At 34.5% G+C, this 17,598-nt stretch overlaps 3 protein-coding genes across 3 annotated transcripts in view; 2 read left to right on the top strand and 1 right to left on the bottom strand.

Annotated features, from left to right (window-relative positions):
* Window positions 1-26: 26 nt before the first annotated feature.
* On the bottom strand, window positions 27-6,216 carry LOC129806539 (engulfment and cell motility protein 1). Its single transcript, XM_055855206.1, has 2 exons — window positions 4,903-6,216; window positions 27-1,214 (listed from the first exon to the last, which is right to left on the bottom strand). Exons 1-2 carry the CDS (start codon window positions 6,082-6,084, stop codon window positions 225-227), a joined length of 2,172 nt encoding a protein of 723 aa, XP_055711181.1. The 5' UTR covers window positions 6,085-6,216; the 3' UTR covers window positions 27-224.
* A 3,151-nt stretch (window positions 6,217-9,367) lies between these two features.
* Window positions 9,368-10,217, top strand: LOC129806562 (exosome complex component CSL4). Its single transcript, XM_055855241.1, has 3 exons — window positions 9,368-9,602; window positions 9,661-9,909; window positions 9,970-10,217. The coding sequence occupies exons 1-3, from the start codon at window positions 9,444-9,446 to the stop codon at window positions 10,177-10,179; spliced, it is 618 nt and encodes a 205-aa protein (XP_055711216.1). The 5' UTR covers window positions 9,368-9,443; the 3' UTR covers window positions 10,180-10,217.
* A 119-nt stretch (window positions 10,218-10,336) lies between these two features.
* The window catches only part of LOC129806548 (dnaJ homolog subfamily B member 14-like), an 8,776-nt gene continuing 1,514 nt past the window's right edge, over window positions 10,337-17,598 (top strand). The window contains 6 exon segments of the mRNA XM_055855218.1: window positions 10,337-10,402; window positions 14,277-14,327; window positions 14,393-14,885; window positions 14,887-14,916; window positions 14,918-14,995; window positions 14,997-15,268. Of these exon segments, the coding sequence (XP_055711193.1) occupies window positions 14,433-14,885; window positions 14,887-14,916; window positions 14,918-14,995; window positions 14,997-15,268 (833 nt within the window). The 5' untranslated portion in view covers window positions 10,337-10,402; window positions 14,277-14,327; window positions 14,393-14,432.

Below are 17,598 nucleotides of genomic sequence, written 5' to 3' on the forward strand. Positions count from 1 at the left end.
AGGATTTTCTTCAGAAATAAAAGACATTTTTGCTATATAGAAGTTTATTTTTTAAAAAAAGATCATATACATTTTCGTGTATAATATAAAGTGAAAAAAACGTAAGAATATCGTAGAAAAAAAAAAGAATTTTAAAATTGCATATTTTTTTTTAACTTACTTTGGCATTCACTATACTGAATATCGATTTATTTTATTTTTTTTTTTTGTGGAATTTGGCGCCTTTAATTTTCAAAGCAAAAATCATAGTTTTCTGGGTCGTCGGGAATGGGCGGTGGTTCCTTGGAAATATCCACACCTTCAGTGTCCAGGAGTCTCAGTTTGATTTCCATGGAGAGCAGTGTCTTCAGATCCTCCTCTTTCTGTTTACTGGTCATTGGCAATCCCAGCAAAGCATTAACTCCATCCGTCCAGTAGTAAAATGTCGTTTCATCCGGCGCAACAAAATCCAACGTTGCATGGTCCATATTGTCAAAGGTGATGGAAAAGCCCAGATTTACTGCAGACTTCCTACCGCGCATCTCCTTCATGTGCGGACACTCTTTGCCCACGAGAAGTTGCTTAATGTCAATTACTAGCACCTTGTTGCTCAATTCCTCCAACGTTGGCACAGTTTTCTCATCGCAATCCCCATAGTGGATGACCTTGTGATTGGGCGACAATCTGACATACCAGAATTTATCCTTGCTCCTAACTCCACGAGAGTACTTTGAAAAACGCGTTCCCTCCACCAAAAAACCCAAACGTTGCTCCCGAATTAACTTCATGATCTCCGGCGTAATCTTCTCCTTCAGATTCACAATTGCTGACGCAGTACTCTCAATGTCCTCCTTGGAAGTCCTTTCCTGCTGCCTCAGTTGCGTTATTGTGCTGTATGTCAGAATGTGGATCTTTGATCTGAAATCATCGAGATTTCCCGGCCTGCCTGACAGACTCCGCGTGATCTGTTCACGCACAACGCTAAACACTTTGGCAAAATCCTCATTGGTCGCTCGCATATCCTTCCACGTCTTATTGAGCACGACAATGGAGATGCAGAAGAACTCCTCAAAGGGATGATCGTGCGTGAAGAACATTGGATGGAAGTCTTGGCATTGTTCAGACGGAGGTTCTCCTATCTTGAGAATTTCACAGAGGAGCTTCACCAACTCAATACTGGTCCTCCCAAATGGACATTCGTGTTCATCAGCTCGGCAGCTGTTCTCATGAACAACCTATTGGTATTGAATAGTGGGATTGGTATTGGTTTCTTATTTCCAATTGGGATTGGTATTATGCAGCTAATTGCATTAATATTACCGATATTACCCCTTTAGGATTGGGATTTACTAGTGGTATTGGAAACAGTTACTGGGATTGGTATTGTCTATTGGGATTGGTATTATGCAGCTAATTTCATTAATATATGATAAGCCTAACCCCCTTGGGATTGGGATTTACTAGTGGTATTGGTAATAGTTACTGGGATTGATACTTATACTGGTAATAGTTACTGGGATTAGTATTGCTTATTGTGACTGGGATTAACTTCTGGTATTGGTATTAGCTAATGGTATTGGGACAATTTATTAGGAGTGGTACTAATTAATAGGATTGACATTTGTATTGTTCATTGGGATTGGAATTGACTATCAGAATTTGTATTGGTATTTACTACTGATATTAGTATTTTCATTGGGATTGAGATTAGCTATTTGAATTGGTATTTCCTATCAGTAATGGGATTGGTATTACTTATTGGGATTACCCGTTGACATTGATTATTAGCTAAAAATTTTGGTATTTGTCTCTTGGAATTGGGATTAACTAATAGAATTGGATTGGTATTTGCTACTGATATTAGTATTTTTCATTGGGATTGAGATAAAAAAAATGGAATTGGTATTGCCTATAAGTATTGGGATTCGTATAATTCCAAATATTCAATGGTATTGTCACAGTCTGTTAGGATTGGTACTAATTAATAAAATTGAATTTGTATTGCTTATTGGGATTCTGATTGACTATTAGAATTGGTATTGGTATTGTCTACCGATATTAGTATTTTTCATTGGGATTGACACTAGATAATTAAATTGGTATAATTAACTATTGGGATTAACCATTAGAATTGGTATTAGTATTTTTCATTGGGATTGAGGTTAGCGAATCAAATTCGTATTGTCTATCAGAATTGGGATTAACAGTTAGAATTAGTATAAGTCCCAAATAATCTCATCCTTTAAAATATTTAAATAGTCTGTAAAATTTTCTAGTAAAGGATTAGGTAAGGGAAATTTATGTAAAAGACCTCTTACAGATAATTCTAAGCCTTGAGACATTTTTTTACAGCTGAATTTTAAGCAAGACATACTACATTCTCAAGGATCAGCCTGAGTCTATTTAGGGCTTTAGCTATTGGGATTGAGATTAGCTGAAGATATTGGCAGTCTATTGAGGCTGATATTGACTAATTTGACGAATTTGGCATTGGTATTGCATTGGGATTGACTATTGGAATGGGTATTTGTAAAACCTGCTGATATTAACCTTTGCCATTGGGATGGGAATTAGCTAATTGTATTGGTATTGCCTAGTGGGATTGGGATTAAAAATTGAAAATGGTATTCGTTTTGCCTATTGGGATTGGAGAACTCCCAAAAGGGAAAATACTTGGCAAATAGTAATGAAATAATTGATTGATGAGTAGATTGATTTCAAACGTTTCCAGAGTTTTCAAGTATTTTACGGACTGTCAAGCACTATATACGGGTCCCCAAACGATTTTTATATGTACCCTGCATGTTCTAGTTTTGCAAAGTATTTAACACTTTAAAACCCGAGCCAAAAAATCACGCAAAATACCAAACGGGCATAAAATGCCAGTGCAGATATTCTCCACAAAAAAAGCAATTTTTAATAGTTTTTCGTTCCGTAAGACTTCTACAGCTGTTCTAAAACTCATAAATTCATTTTCCAATAAATATTTTCCCATTTTTCTTGTCATTTTTATACAGTTCTGTCTCTTTATATGCACACTCTGTATATGCACAGCTTTTGTGTCGGTTGCATTCAAAATCAATTTGTTTACATTTTGACAAAGTAAAAAAGAAAATTATTTTCTTGGTAACTAATTTTTCTTGTTTTTAATTTTGTTAATTTTATTTTTTCTGTCTCATATTATATTTAAAATAACACGGGAAATTCTAGAACAATAAAAAAAATGATAATTTATTAAAAGAAAGAAAAAACCCGTTGGGAATTTCGAAAAAAGTTGTGCATATTCAGTAGAGATGGCAAATTTCAAGAAATTTTACCATCTCTAATATTCAGAGAGAGAACTGTCAAAAAAAAGTACCCAAACTGTGCATATAGATAGAGGGACAGCACTGTACGCACAGCTCAATCATAAAACGGTTAAGAATGTGCTTAAACAGTGCGTAATTTTAAGCGTATTAACCGTTTAATGATTGAACTTTGCGTAATTTTAAGCGCATTAACTCTTTTATCATTGAGCTGTGCGTGATTTTAAGCGCATCTACCGTTTTGTGATTGAGCTGTGCGTGTTTTTAAGCGCAATCTAAACCGTTTTGTGATTGGTCTGTGCGTGTTATTTTACACACATCTTAGGTCTTTCATGCTGAGGCACTTGGGATTTGATGTATATTTTATGCTTAAGGTGTGTGCATTTTACTAAATTAATCTGTCAAAATTTAAGCTTAGGTGTTCTGTGTCTAAAACTAACCGAAAAAGTTTATATACTTAATCCTCTAAAGCTTCTAAAATTAAATCTCAAGTTTCGAAAATCAATCCAGAAGGTTTCTTGATTTGATTCTGTAAAATTTTTATAAACAATCGTACAATTTCTAAAATCGATGCCAAATGTCCTGGAACTCAGGCAACACTTATAGATAGCTTTAAGTATCACTTTCTTATATTAGGGAAAGATTTGGATCATAAAAATGTCATAAAATGTAAAATATTATTTGTCACATTTTACAATAGAAGTGAAAAATTAAAAAAGCATATTTTTACATTTAAAATACTGAAATAAGATTGGTTGTTATTAAATATTGTATTCAACTACTTCAAAATTAACAGACATTGTTTAATTTCTTTTTAAATCGTATTCAATCCGTTTACTGGTTTTATATTTATCTATTATTGGCTCAAAATAAAAACATACTAAATTTATTTTAAGTAAATCCAAAATCTTAACCTAGAAAGCAAGTTCTGAGAAAACGCATTTGTAGATTTCTTGAAGCTACCTTGCCATACAGCGAGTTCGGTTTATTACATCTGTCATTTTGTATATTTTTCAAAAATATTGCTTTAAGCAATAAAATAGTGCATTTTTAAAGAGTACTACTATTAAACAACACAAAAATTCTTTTTAAGAAATAAAATACGTGAAATGATTACTGGAGTCAGATCCTAATAAAAAGTAAATTTCCAATAGATAAAGGTTTTATGTCGAAGTGCTACAAAACTCTCTTATTTGGGTAAAAAATAAATTAAATAAATGCATATTTTTCTTGCATATTTTATGATTTTTCATGCATTTTTATGTCTCATATTTCGAAGATTTTTTTTTGCATATTTTGGCCAGCTCTAAGTTATCACTTTAGCATAATATTGAATAGAATTTCTACTATGAAGCTCCAAACTTAAAATTGGAGTAACATGCCAATTTGGGTTTTAAAAGTGTTAATAGACACAAGAACTAAACTCATAAGAGCTTACGGTTTACGGAAATACTGGCCAGACCATATTTCCCCGGATTGTTGTTTTCAGGATCAGGGAAATTCAAAAAAAAAATCTGCCCAGCCAATTTGAGACCAATCTCAGGTGGTTGATGGGATGGAAACATTACAATAGCTGTGACATCAAAAGAACATGCTCAAGAATATCTCATTTCCTTACCTTCTTGTAATTCTGTGCAAAATTCCTGGCGAAGTACACCATGCAGTCCAGTGCAAGCATTCCCGGAGGAGCCTCCACGAAGTCCTGTGCCGGATTGATGTCGGACTTGAAGCCTAGTTTCTTGTAGTAAGTCGAATACTGATGATTCTGTCGCTTTGCCGTGTCCGCTTGAGAGTCAATGCCATCGTCAAAGGCAATCCGACGCAATTCCTTGATCTTGTCATGGGCATCCTGATCCTGGGCATTCATTTTGGTGTTCATGCGATGCTCCAGGAGGCCCATGGTGAGTGTCTGCAGCACGTACAGTTGATGGGCCATCTCTGTGCCAATGTTCGTGTTGATGACATTGGACAGGATGACCGATCTGTACTGTTTGGTGGCGAAAGTTGCTGCAATGCTCCTCTTCTTGGCTTCGTCGCCTTTGATGAAGAGCGCATTGATGAGAGCTATTGCATTCTGCTGAATGACCTGGGATGAGGAGTCTTGCAGGAGCTTCAGAAGATTGTCCAGGGTGATGTCTTTCTCCACGCAGGAGGACTTTGTGCAATTCTGAACGATATTCTCGAGAATGGACAGAGCACACTGAACAACTTCTTTGGGAACTGCTCCGGGATTGTTGATAAAGAAGATGTTTCGGGTGATAAAAGTTGGCTGGAGAATGTCCCAGGAAACAGTTCCATGCTCCATCAATTCGACAAAGGACAACAGGGCATATTTTAGCATATCCCCGACAATCTTCTCATCCTCAATCATCGTGATAATGAGCGAAAGTCCCTGCTCCTTGATGAATTCCAGGGCAAATGTGAGATCAATGCTGAGTGTTGAGAGATTCTCTAGCACTTGTGTCTTCTCTGGGACACTCCCAGCCTTGAGAATCTCAAGAATGTCATGGGCAGTCTTTGATGGGGAATACCTCAAACGGAGTACACTACCATTTTTCACTTCATTCCGATTCTTCTCAGTCACGTAATTCTTGTAATTTTGCTCACAGAATTGCAGGGCATAGTTCTCAGCATCCAGGATATTCCAATTGCTGCAGAGATCTTGAATAATACTGGTGAGAGGATGGCGTTGGTCAAATTCAATCAATTGGGCATTCTGCTGCTGATTCTCCAACTCCACCGCAATTTTCACAATGTGGGAATCCTTCAACACTGGCATTCTCGTTGTTTTTGGTAACATTTATACCTCAAAATTCCTCCTTTATGCACCAATTTTGATCCACTGAGTTCACGAGATAAAAAAAGAAAACAAACTTTTTAGCACAAACTATTTTGGGGTGTATCCTTGACAGTTGGACAGCGTTTATTTGACAGAGAATTCGGGTTGCCAGATGCGAAACCCCGGCGTTGACAGCTGCCATTCCAAAGCCGCGTGTACACTAGAGATCTGCGCAGGGGTAATCTTACGCGCAGCGCGCAGGGACGACGAAGGCGCACTTTTTTCGACTTGTGCGCAAGATTCACTGTTTGCGCGCAATTTCTTTTTCAATTCAATTGAATTATATTATTTCTCCTCAAATCTTTGCTTAGTTGCGTCTGCCGCCGACTTACCACTACCGATCTCATCAGGTAAACGGCAGAAACTCTGAATCATAGATCGTATGTGCCAGAAAATGTTGTGTGTATACAATAAAATTGATTTACAAACATTTTTAAATAATGGATTAATAGAGTTTCCAATATCTCGTGGCGTCGGAATGTGAGGAACAAGCAGATTGAGGGAGGAAGCTACAGCTTGACCGATGTGGCACGTGTTGCTGTCACTGGAAAGAAGATTAAGATGTGAATGCGGGATTGATATGAAAGACCGGATTCGGGAAGCAGGACGAAGAGAGGCACACACAGAGGGTCCGAATGTAGCTCCGCCACCAAACAGCCCAAGGCCCAGCACAAGGATGATCCCTGGTCCTGCGCGCAAGCTCTGTTTTTGCGCGCAAACTGTTTTACGCGAAAAACATTTTATTTGAGACTGAAGAAGGTAATACCAACCAACAAAAAGGCTTCAGTTCCCGGTTTCCAGAAAAAGCGTTTAGTTTCTCTGTGGATTAGTCCTTTACACAGTATATTTTGCTCCGAAAAAAAGTGGCACGTTTGGGGAAAAATTAAGTATTAAGGAATGGTTTCACGGAATATTTTTTTGTTACTGGTATATACCTTATGTATAAATCGCCCTCCGCAATAACATTTTCCTTAATATTGTCCCACAATCTGAATTATATCTGAAACGTACGACTTTTTTCGGAACTAAGGAAGTATTTAAATTTCTTTTACGAAAAAAAACTATATATTGGTTAAATAGCCCTATTTTAATTATGTATATTACGTCATTTTGTGTATTTCTTAAAAAAATGTTTTTAAATCGTTGAAAATATTAAGAAAATATAAGTATACGTTGCATTTACAATATCTAAGGCAAACACATTCTTATAAAACTATATAAGAATGTCTAAAAATATGTTCAGTTTTTGTCTCTAATAATAACATAAAATGTTTAATAGATGGTTAGATTATTTCTCGAATGTTTTCCAAATGCACTTACTATCTTCATGTAATTTGGATAATTTTTAGAAATAACACAACTATAATTCAAAACTTTGTAAAATACCAGCGAAAATTTTTTTAAGCAAAACCCTCTTAGCATTAGAAAGTACAACGACTTATACGTAATATTTTTCATTAAAGTGAAGATTCACATTCATTGGTTTTGTCAGAAAAATTTCTTAAATTTTTCAGCTATTTTTGTCTCTATCGTCCGTAGAGGTACGAAAAATATTGAACTTAGACAATGTTGTGTATAAAATTCGCTCCCCTTCAACATAAAACGGTTAAATTGTGCATAAAACTCTCAATGCTTAAGCATAAAAGATTAATTAATCATTTTGCTGAAGCATGAAACGGCTAGATAAACAGTCTCTGCTTGAGCAGTGTATTTTAGCAAAATCTTTACCATTATATGCTTAAGCTGTGCGAGTATTATTCACTATCTTAATTATTTTATACTAAGGTTGTGTAGGTTTTGCACACAATTTAGATTTTTTTTAAGCAGAAGCTATACAGTTTTAGTAGTGCACAATTTTAACCGTTTCATATTAAAGGAGAAGAAGATTTATAAGACTTTACACGGTTTGTGTTGAGGTAGTGCGGGATTTGTGCACAATTTCGACTGTACCACGTTTTCTGGTTGTTTCTGGAAAATTTTTCAAATCTATCTAAACATTTCTAAAATAAGGTATTCTATTAATAAAATCATCCAAGAGGGTTTCTAGAATTGATCTTACGGAATTTCTAAAATTAGTCCTAATGCTACTCCCACAACTTTTAAATTTAGCGAAATTCAAACGATTAAAATTTTACCTCTTACACTTTTACACCTTTTACACTGCTATTGTCTACATATAATTGTCTTTTTTGTCAAGTGCTATTGATTTATTTCTTTTTAAAAGAGTAAGAATTAATATTTCGATTAAAAACAGAGCTCTAACATTTTTCTTGCGGACAGATAAAATCAAGTAGAAGAGATCTGGGATGTTTGAGACATTTTTTCGTGTTTTCTCTTTGAAATATTATTTCAAGGGGTCAGTAAACTGTTTTAGAATTTTTATTGCCCGTAGAATACCCATAAGTATTTACTTTAATAAAAGGATTCGATGGAGCTTAGAAAATAAATGGAATTTCTTGGAAGAAGGGAATGTTGAATGTGTAATTTTGTCCCTAACATCCTCGAACTTGGGCAAAGAGGGACAAGAATAAGGATATTCGTGGCGCGGTTTTTTTTCTGGCATAAAATTTGGAATTTCTTGGAAAAGGGAATTTTGCAAAAGAATATCGTTGTCGCTCTTACTTTGACAGTCAAACGATCTATGCTTCATCCTTGGCTCCACCTAAGATTTCATAGAAAATGAAGTGACCAAACATGCCCACGTGTATTTTTGTCATTTAAAATATTAAAAATAGAGCATAATCTTTGTAACTTCTTTTCAAAATATTTTCCAAAAATAATTTGTAGAAAAATAACAGTTCCTAACATCTTCGGTCTCCCATATTTATTTATAACAACTGTCGACATAAATTTCTGTCTTCAAATTTTCTAAAATCAAATCCATTTTTCTAAAATTAATGAACTTTTCTTCTAAATTCAATCATATTTATTATATATAGATATTGGGATTTATTAGCAGGATTTTTTAAAAAAATAAATGAAATATATGATAAATCTCTTCTTATCCGCTATAGAATTGATTTCATCATCATCATAATTTTCAACCACTTATCGCTATCGGGGCGCGAGTTGGACTGATTTTAAAAATAATTTATTAAATTAATAATAATATTAATTTATTATTAATTTGATTAATTAAAAAATGTAAAAGATAAATGCTGCTCGCATGAAAATGTTTGCTGCTGCGCGCACAAAATATACGTTGCGCGCTGCGTCGTAAAATCAGCTGCGCACAGCGCGCATAAATGCGCTGTAAGTACGCAGATCTTTAGTGTACACTCTGTTTACATTTTGCAATTTTGACCACAAATCCTCAGAAAATGGACTCAAAACAGGACAATAAAGTGATTATTTGTGTTCCGGGTCAGAGATTGTGTGCTGCGGATGAGAATACAGTTGCTGGACATGGGACTTATGAGAGAGGAGGCTATATTTACACAGTTTTAACCGGAAGGGTTCATATTCGCAAGGAGAAAATGGTTTGTTTTGATTTTCAAAATTCTTGCAAATCCTTCTCTGAAATCCTCAATTTTCCAGACTCAGTTTATTGAAGTCAAGCCACTGGGGATGGAAACAATCGTTCCAACTGTCGGAGATGTCGTGACAGCCAAGATAACCGTGGTAAATCAGAGATTTGCAAAATGCTTGATCTTCTGCGTTGGGCACAAAATTCTCAATAGAAACTACCGTGGAGTCCTGAAGAAAGAGGACATCAGGGCAGCAGAAAGGGACAGCGTGGAAGTTCAAAAATGCTTCCGTCCCGGAGACGTTATCCTTGCCAGAGTGGTATAGAAACCCATTATCAATTTTCTCCTTCCAAAATCTAACAATTTCCCCCATTTCCAGCTCCCACAGACAGAGCTGCATCATTATCAGCTGACGACAGCAGAGAACGAACTTGGAGTAGTGATGGCCATCTCCAAAAATGACTCATCCGGAGTTCCAATGGTTCCCATCAGCTGGGATGAGATGCAATGTCCAGAAACACTAATCAAAGAACACAGAAAGGTAGCTCGGGTTGTTTCTGAAAATAATTGTCTCCCCTCATTGTCCTAAAACAAAAAAAAAATACAAATATTTTGGATTGATAAACCCTTTCAGCCAATTTTTCACAGTGTACCTTGTCATCCAGCCAGTTGTCACTTTTTCCACGGACGTCAGACACGCAAATATTTTCTCGGTCAATAGTTTTTTGTGTAAATGAATGGAAAAAGTTGTGAAAAGTGCATAATAGTGTGAGAAAAGTGTGATTTGTGACTTTTCCCAAAGAATTTATTTGGTAAGTTGGTGAATGATGATGCAAAAAGTACTTTTTGTTGGAATATTGAAAATTCTGTGCTAAAAAGGGTTTAGTACTAAATTTGCAATAAAAGACCCAGTAAAATTGCCACTGGGAAAATCTTCTGAATGTCCCAGGACGTGTCTGTCCCGATTTAAAATTTGATTCTAATCCTTTTCAGTTTATTTTGATCCTTTTTATATTTATTGATAATTTATAAAAAAGCGGTTTTCAAGCTTGGAATATTTTTTGTTTTTTTTTTTTAAATAAACTGTATTTTGTTTTTTTTTTTTAGTTTTTTAGTCACATGATTTTTTTTTATTTCTCCATGCATATTTTTAAAAAAAAGAGCAACGTGAAAAAAAAATTCGATATGAGATTCCGATTCCAATTAATTAAAATAAATAATTTGAAACAACAATAATTTAGGGCAAGAGCTCATAATTTTGGACAGTTTCTAAATTTGGACACTTTGAGGATAAAATGGACACTGAAAATAAATTAGTTAAAATTATAGATATTTCTTCCAATTTTTGATGAATAATGAATTCTATCTAAATATTTGTTCTCTTTAGAAGATTTTAACACTAAATTCGTTAAATTTTGAACATGATTTTAGTGAAAATTGCTTTGTTGAGACTTCAGTGTGAGCAATTGCCTACGAAAAATATGACAGAACTTTGTATTTATGCACAACGCACAAATAACTTTTGTTTAGTAAACATGTTTTTGACATTTCAATGAGAGTGCGAGTGAGATCTAGATATATTCATTGCCGCTCTGAATATGGATAATAGGGCCCCATGTAATAAATTGGGGCTCTATTCTTCTTATAAAACATTGAACTCTATTTGACATTTCAAAGTTAGGTTATAATTCGTTCTTTTCTAGATTTCAACCATGTTTTGAATTGTTTTCACTGGTTTTTCGTCACTATATGTTGGAAAATCACTTGCTTTAACTAATTTGAATGTTATTTTTACACAAAAAAAACTTAAGAAATTAGCGAAAAACTAAGAAAATGTGGGAGAATCCCGCATGCAAACAATCGAGAATTGAAAACTCGCACACTAACGCACAACCACATCAGCAGACTGTCATACACGCTCACTTCCCTATCCATATTCAGAACAGCAATGGTGCGATAGAGTAGGATATACTTTTGGAAAACAATAAAGAAAGGAAGGAGTAGTGAATTTTGATTTTATGAAATATTCTTGATCCAAAAGATGGGCCGGAGGCATTATTGACCATTTTGAATTATTTGCTGATCAAATTTAATTTTTTACTAATCATTTCGAATTTTCATGAATTTTAAATTTCATTTAAAATTTTCAATGTGTTTTTTTTTTTAAATAAAATAGGCAGAGAAATTTTAAATATTTGTCGTACTTTTAGTTAGGGGAAGATTTTGAAGGTTCGTATTAAAAACGGAGCCCAAGATTTAAGATTTTTTAATGAATGCCACACAAACTGAATCAATTATATCACTATATCAAAAAAATCTCTTACTTATTGGTTTCATAATTTTGCCTCACAAAATTCCTGGAAGTCCTTGGATTTTCCTCTACAGGAAAATGAAAATGTGCGGCAGTTTTTGCGAATGTGCCCTGGTTAACTCAGCTTCGTACCACTTTTTCCCACCTCTGTAGGCCTTATTTTCCCCGAAAACATTACACCGGACACAAAAATTTGGGAATCACTACTTAGTCACTACTACTACGGGAATCACTACTACTACGACGGTGGCCGCTATCACACAAACATTGAATTCTTTGTACACCCATATCTCTGTCTAAATTTTTGCTTTCAAGAGTTCTAGCTCAAAAGCAGTACTTGAAATAAATAAATAAATAAAAAATAAAAAATAAATAAAAACAGATGCAAGGGATCCCTTCAACTTCAAGTCAGTCATAGAGAACCCAGACAACTCTCAGCTACCGGTTCATCACTGTCATTGTCATTAGATCGAAAAATAATAATCACTGTGTTATAAAACGTATGAGGTTCTAGTCGAGGAAATTCCTCTAGATCCTAAACTTGAAGCTTCGGCACATAAAGTATCTGTAACAATAACAAGGGCTAGGATTGTGTAGGAAGCAGACAACCATAAAAAAGCAAACTGGACGTTCTTAGGAAAAGTCTAGCCAGACTCGTTCAAATAAAAACGGAACGCCTGGCATAGAGAAGAGAAAATGAGATGATTGAATGGGAAAAGTTTGGGAACTCCTTGGCGAGCCCTACCTTTAACAATTTCTAAAAATAAGAAATGGATATACATAAGGGTACAAAGGATTATTTCTCGCTAATACCAACGATTTTAACTGCTCGAACTCCAAGAGAGAGCAGTTTCCACAATCTTTGTTGAACTATAATATTTAGTGAATAAATTCAGTTTAGATTTTTAATTCATCAAAATTTTACCTTCTTCTGAAATAGTACATCTTTTCGAAGTATGACTGAATATAAGTATTTTTTGTTGAAATAAAAAAAAAAAGTTGTATTTATTGTGTTCCTAATGTATTAGCGTATTACCCTCGTTATACTGCCTCTGCATCCTTAAATTTTCTAATACAGTAGAGTTCCTCAAACTTGAACATTTGGGGGGTATATATGACATTTCTCACTCCTCAAATTTGAACAATATTTTCAAAAACGTAACAGAATTCATGTGAAATCCACTTTCCGTAAATTAAGATAAACAACTTTAGAGAATATATCAATGTAATTTATTGTGAAATAAATGGAATTTGTTGCGGAAGTTAATATAAAACGATAATATTGAGGAAATACCAGAGGAAAATGGCACTCCGCGCAAAACTTTCTTCACATAACCTCAAATTTTACATTTTGAACTCAACTGTCGTTTAAATTTGTGGAGTTCAAATTTGAGGAACTCTACTGTAAATTAAAAAATCTTCCATGGCTTTAGTGCTTTTCAAACAAGTTTCAAAACGCAAATATAGATTTCAAAGCACCTCGAGACCACCTTTGAAATCTTTATGAAAAATAAAAAATATTGAGGTTAGAATCACCTTGAAATCTTGATTGGAGAATACCAAAACTTTATATTTATCTTTATTTCTTTATATTTATCTTTATCTTTATTCGCAGAATAGAGCCCTTAGTTAGACAAAAAAAGATTAATGGCTTCGGCTTACCTTTTAGATCAGGAAAATTTCATTAAGTCGAAATTAGAATAGCTTTCTTTCTTACATGCTTTGCAAACATTATCTCATTCTGTCGCACTCTTCTTCTTCATTTAAACATCGCAACAAATTCAATTTAGCTCAATCGAATTTGGAGAACGAAAGAGTGACATAGATATATGCAATAAGAAAAGTGTACCAAATTTCGGCATAGTTGCATGCAAGCGTCGAAGTCTCAAGTTTGAAATGTTATATTTTAAATACAAATTGATTTTTTTTATTCTTTCTTTTGTAAGAGTGTTGCTTGGAACCTTGTAAAGAGTTTACCGTCTTTATTTACTCTAAAATCATTCTTATACATTTTAAAATGTAGAAATAGCTTTGGTGGCCTATTTCGGCCATCTTCATTCTCATAGTTCCTTGCCCTTCGGGAATTCTTCCAATGTCTTTTTCACGTCATATCGTTCGTCGAAGTGACATTTTTGTTATTTTTTGCATTGTATAATCTATCAAGAATGCAGAAACTAAAAATACATGGATATTTGACGAAGAGAAATAGTGGCCGAAATTGCAAACTGACCGAAATTTGGTACACTTACCCTAAGTTTGGAAAAGAAATTTATGTGAATTTTGATTTCATAAATTTTTCCTTATTTAAAAAATGTGTGTCGGAGCCATGAAAAAATTATTTATTATTTTTTTTTTAATTTCTCAAAATATTCCAGGGCTTAGCAGCCTTGTTCAGCAGCAATATTAACACGACGCTCCATTTGGAGGTAACAATGACTCAGCTTCTTAATAATTTATTGATGAAAATTTATTATTTAAGAGCCCGGATCAGTTTTAGGTAGAGAAATCTCTTATAGGAAAGCAACTGTACGATGGAAGGGAATCGGGATGAGGCTTATCGTTGTGTAGAGATTGCTCGGAATGCTCTGGCCGAGGGAAAATTGGAGCGAGCTGAGAAGTTTCTCCTGAAAGCTGAGCGCCTGTATGAGACCAAAGATGCCAAGGAATTGCTGGAGAAACTCAAGGGGTACAACAAAGAGAATCGTCCGTCAACTGAAGAATCCTCCTCAGGACCTTACATGCGTCACGAGAAGAAATCCTCCAGCAAGGCTGAGTCAGCAAAAGCAACTGAAGCAGAGTACACGAGTGATCAGTTGGAGGCAGTGAAGAAGATTAAGAAGTGCAAGGATTACTATGAGGTGCTCGGTGTGTCCAAGGATGCCACAGATTCGGAGATTAAGAAGGCATACAAGAAATTGGCATTACAGCTGCATCCGGACAAGAATAAGGCACCAGGAGCCGTGGAGGCTTTCAAGGCCGTGGGAAAATGCTGCGGCAATTCTGACGGATGCCGAAAAAGAGGAAATCTTACGATTTGTACGGGGAGCAGAGTCATTCGGGACGTGCTGAGCACGCTGCCCACAATTACAGTAGTTTTCCAATTTGGCGGATACTCACGTGGATTTGACTCAGAGTACACGCCAGAGGAGATCTTCTCCATGTTCTTCGGCGGTGGCTTTCCACAGCAGAATGTCTACATGAGGCAGCGCAGGTATCAGCGAGCTGGGGACAATCAACATGGACAGAGGGAGCAGCAGAACAGCTACGCAGCCTTGATCAATCTTCTGCCAATTCTCCTGCTCATCATGCTGTCCTTGATGTCATCCTTCTTCATCTCAGATCCCATCTACAGTCTGCAACCAAACCAGTAAGTACATGAAAAAAAAATTAACATAAAAAAGCATTATCAAATTTTCTACATCGTCGCTTGCATCAGCTATTGACGTACTTGAAATATTATGGGCGATTTTCTGAATTCCCTTTTACAGTAGACTCTCAATTGGGCATTTTGAGCGAAATGTCATCCGGTTTATCATAGATTTGGACGTCAAAGCCTTTGTAAATTCCACAAAAAGCGCTCAATTATAAAGAATCACGATAAAATAGGAAGAACTACAGCGAATTTGAGCAAATTAGCTTCATAATTAAATGTGAAAATTGTCAACAAAATTTGTCGCCCGATTGAAAAAGAGCCGATTGAGTGAGAGTCTACTGTAATAAGAAAAATGGTTTTTTTCCAAAGTATGAAAATTAAAAAAAAAATGAAAACTTAATTGAATTGAAGAAAATATTATTTTATATATTTTTTTTAATTAAAAATTTCCAGAAATTTAAGCTAGAATTGAAAAAAAAATTATTATGACAGAATCCTTTTACTCGAATTAAAATTATAAAATATATCCAATATCCAACTGCCTATTTTGTAAACATCTTATTTTGAAATTTGAAGTTATGTTCGGCTTAAACTTTAAATTTAGGTTACTTTGTGGCGAAAATTCCGAAAAATCAAAATTAAATCCAAATGTAGGGTTAAAAATGGGGGTAATTTGGAACCTTTTGGCTCCGGCACACCTTTTAGATCAGGAAAATTTCATGAAGTCAAAATTCGAAACCCTTTCTTTCTCACATGTTTTGCATATGACTATCTCATTCTTTTGCATACCATATTCGATTGAGCTAAATTGAATTTATTGCGATGTTTTAAGAGAAGAAGAAGAGTGCGAAAGAATAAGATAGACATATGCAAAACATGTGAGAAATAAAGGGTTTCGAATTTCGACTTCATGAAATTTTACTGATCTAAAAGACGTGCCGGAGCCATTTGGAACATTTGAGATTTGCTCCCTGTTTCAAATGGGCAAAGGGAAATCAAAAGAAAGAAGAAGAGGAACAGTTTTTCTTCGTGTTTTTTTTCTTTTGCACATCTAAAACAGTGAGTAAATCACAAAATTACAAATTAAAAATAGTTGTAAATTACCCGATTTACCCTAAAACGATCGGTTTTTGTTTCTCTGTTGAGATTAAGAAGTCTGGGACACTTAAGAAAGTGAAAGTCTAACCACTGACAATAAAATTATTTAAGAAAAAGTAATAACATTTATCCAAAAATTCAAACTAAAAGAAAGTGCTTCAAATTGAAGAGTTGATCAAGAATTATTTAACTGTTTTTGTGTATTGAAAAAGCCAATCAAAACTCCAGGAGGGCAGGAAAAAGTAAAGGCTTTGTGTTTTTAATACCGGGGTGTTAAAACACACAACGCAAAAAATAAAGCCGCAATATATATTTTTAAATAAATCTTTATTAAAAAACGATCATAATTGTGCATAAAACTCGCACTACTTAAGTTAAACTCGCACTACTTTAACCATAGAACCGACACTGCTTCACCATAAAACGGTCAATATTATTTTCAAATCCCGCAGGACTTAAGCTTAAAATGATTTCATCTGTATGTAATACACTCATAGCTTTAACACGAAAAAGGTTAAAATTGCAAATAAAGAGCGCACAGTTTCAGCACAAAACTGTTAAAATTGAATATAAAATCCTCACAGCTTTCGAACGAAACGTTTAGAAATTTGGAATCGTTCTTCTTGGATTCTGTGCAGATTTTATTAAAAATCGATATAATAAAATAATTTCTGCGTGAATTTTTCTTTAATACATTAGTCTCATATTAATAATAAAGCACGATGGGTTTTGGAATATTATCACAGAAACATTCATTACCAAAGAATCAGTGTGAGCAAGGAGACAATAATTCTCTTCATGAACATTGTTTTCTGGAATATGATGTAAAAAAAAATATTTTGTAAAAATGTTCGTAAATGTTTGTGAATTCCTATTGGGAAGTTACGAAATGCTCGTGAATCGTATAACCCACAAACAAGTTCGTAAAAGTTTGTACTTTCTTCACAAACATTGTTCGTAACATGATCATTTGACGAACATTTTTTTGTTCTTTTACAAACATTTGTTCGTAAATGTTCGTAAACATACAAAAAATGTTCGAAAAAATTTGTCATTTGTTCGTAAATGTTTGTAAAATGTTCGACAGGAAAACAAACATTTACGATCAAATGACAAAATTTTACGAACATTTTTTTGTGTGTTTACGAACATTTTACGAACAAATGTTTGTAAAAAGTACAAAAAATTTTCGTCAAATGATCATGTTACGAACAATGTTTGTGAAA

The sequence above is a fragment of the Phlebotomus papatasi genome, chromosome 3, assembly GCF_024763615.1.
Source record: "Phlebotomus papatasi isolate M1 chromosome 3, Ppap_2.1, whole genome shotgun sequence".
NCBI lineage: Eukaryota > Metazoa > Arthropoda > Insecta > Diptera > Psychodidae > Phlebotomus > Phlebotomus papatasi.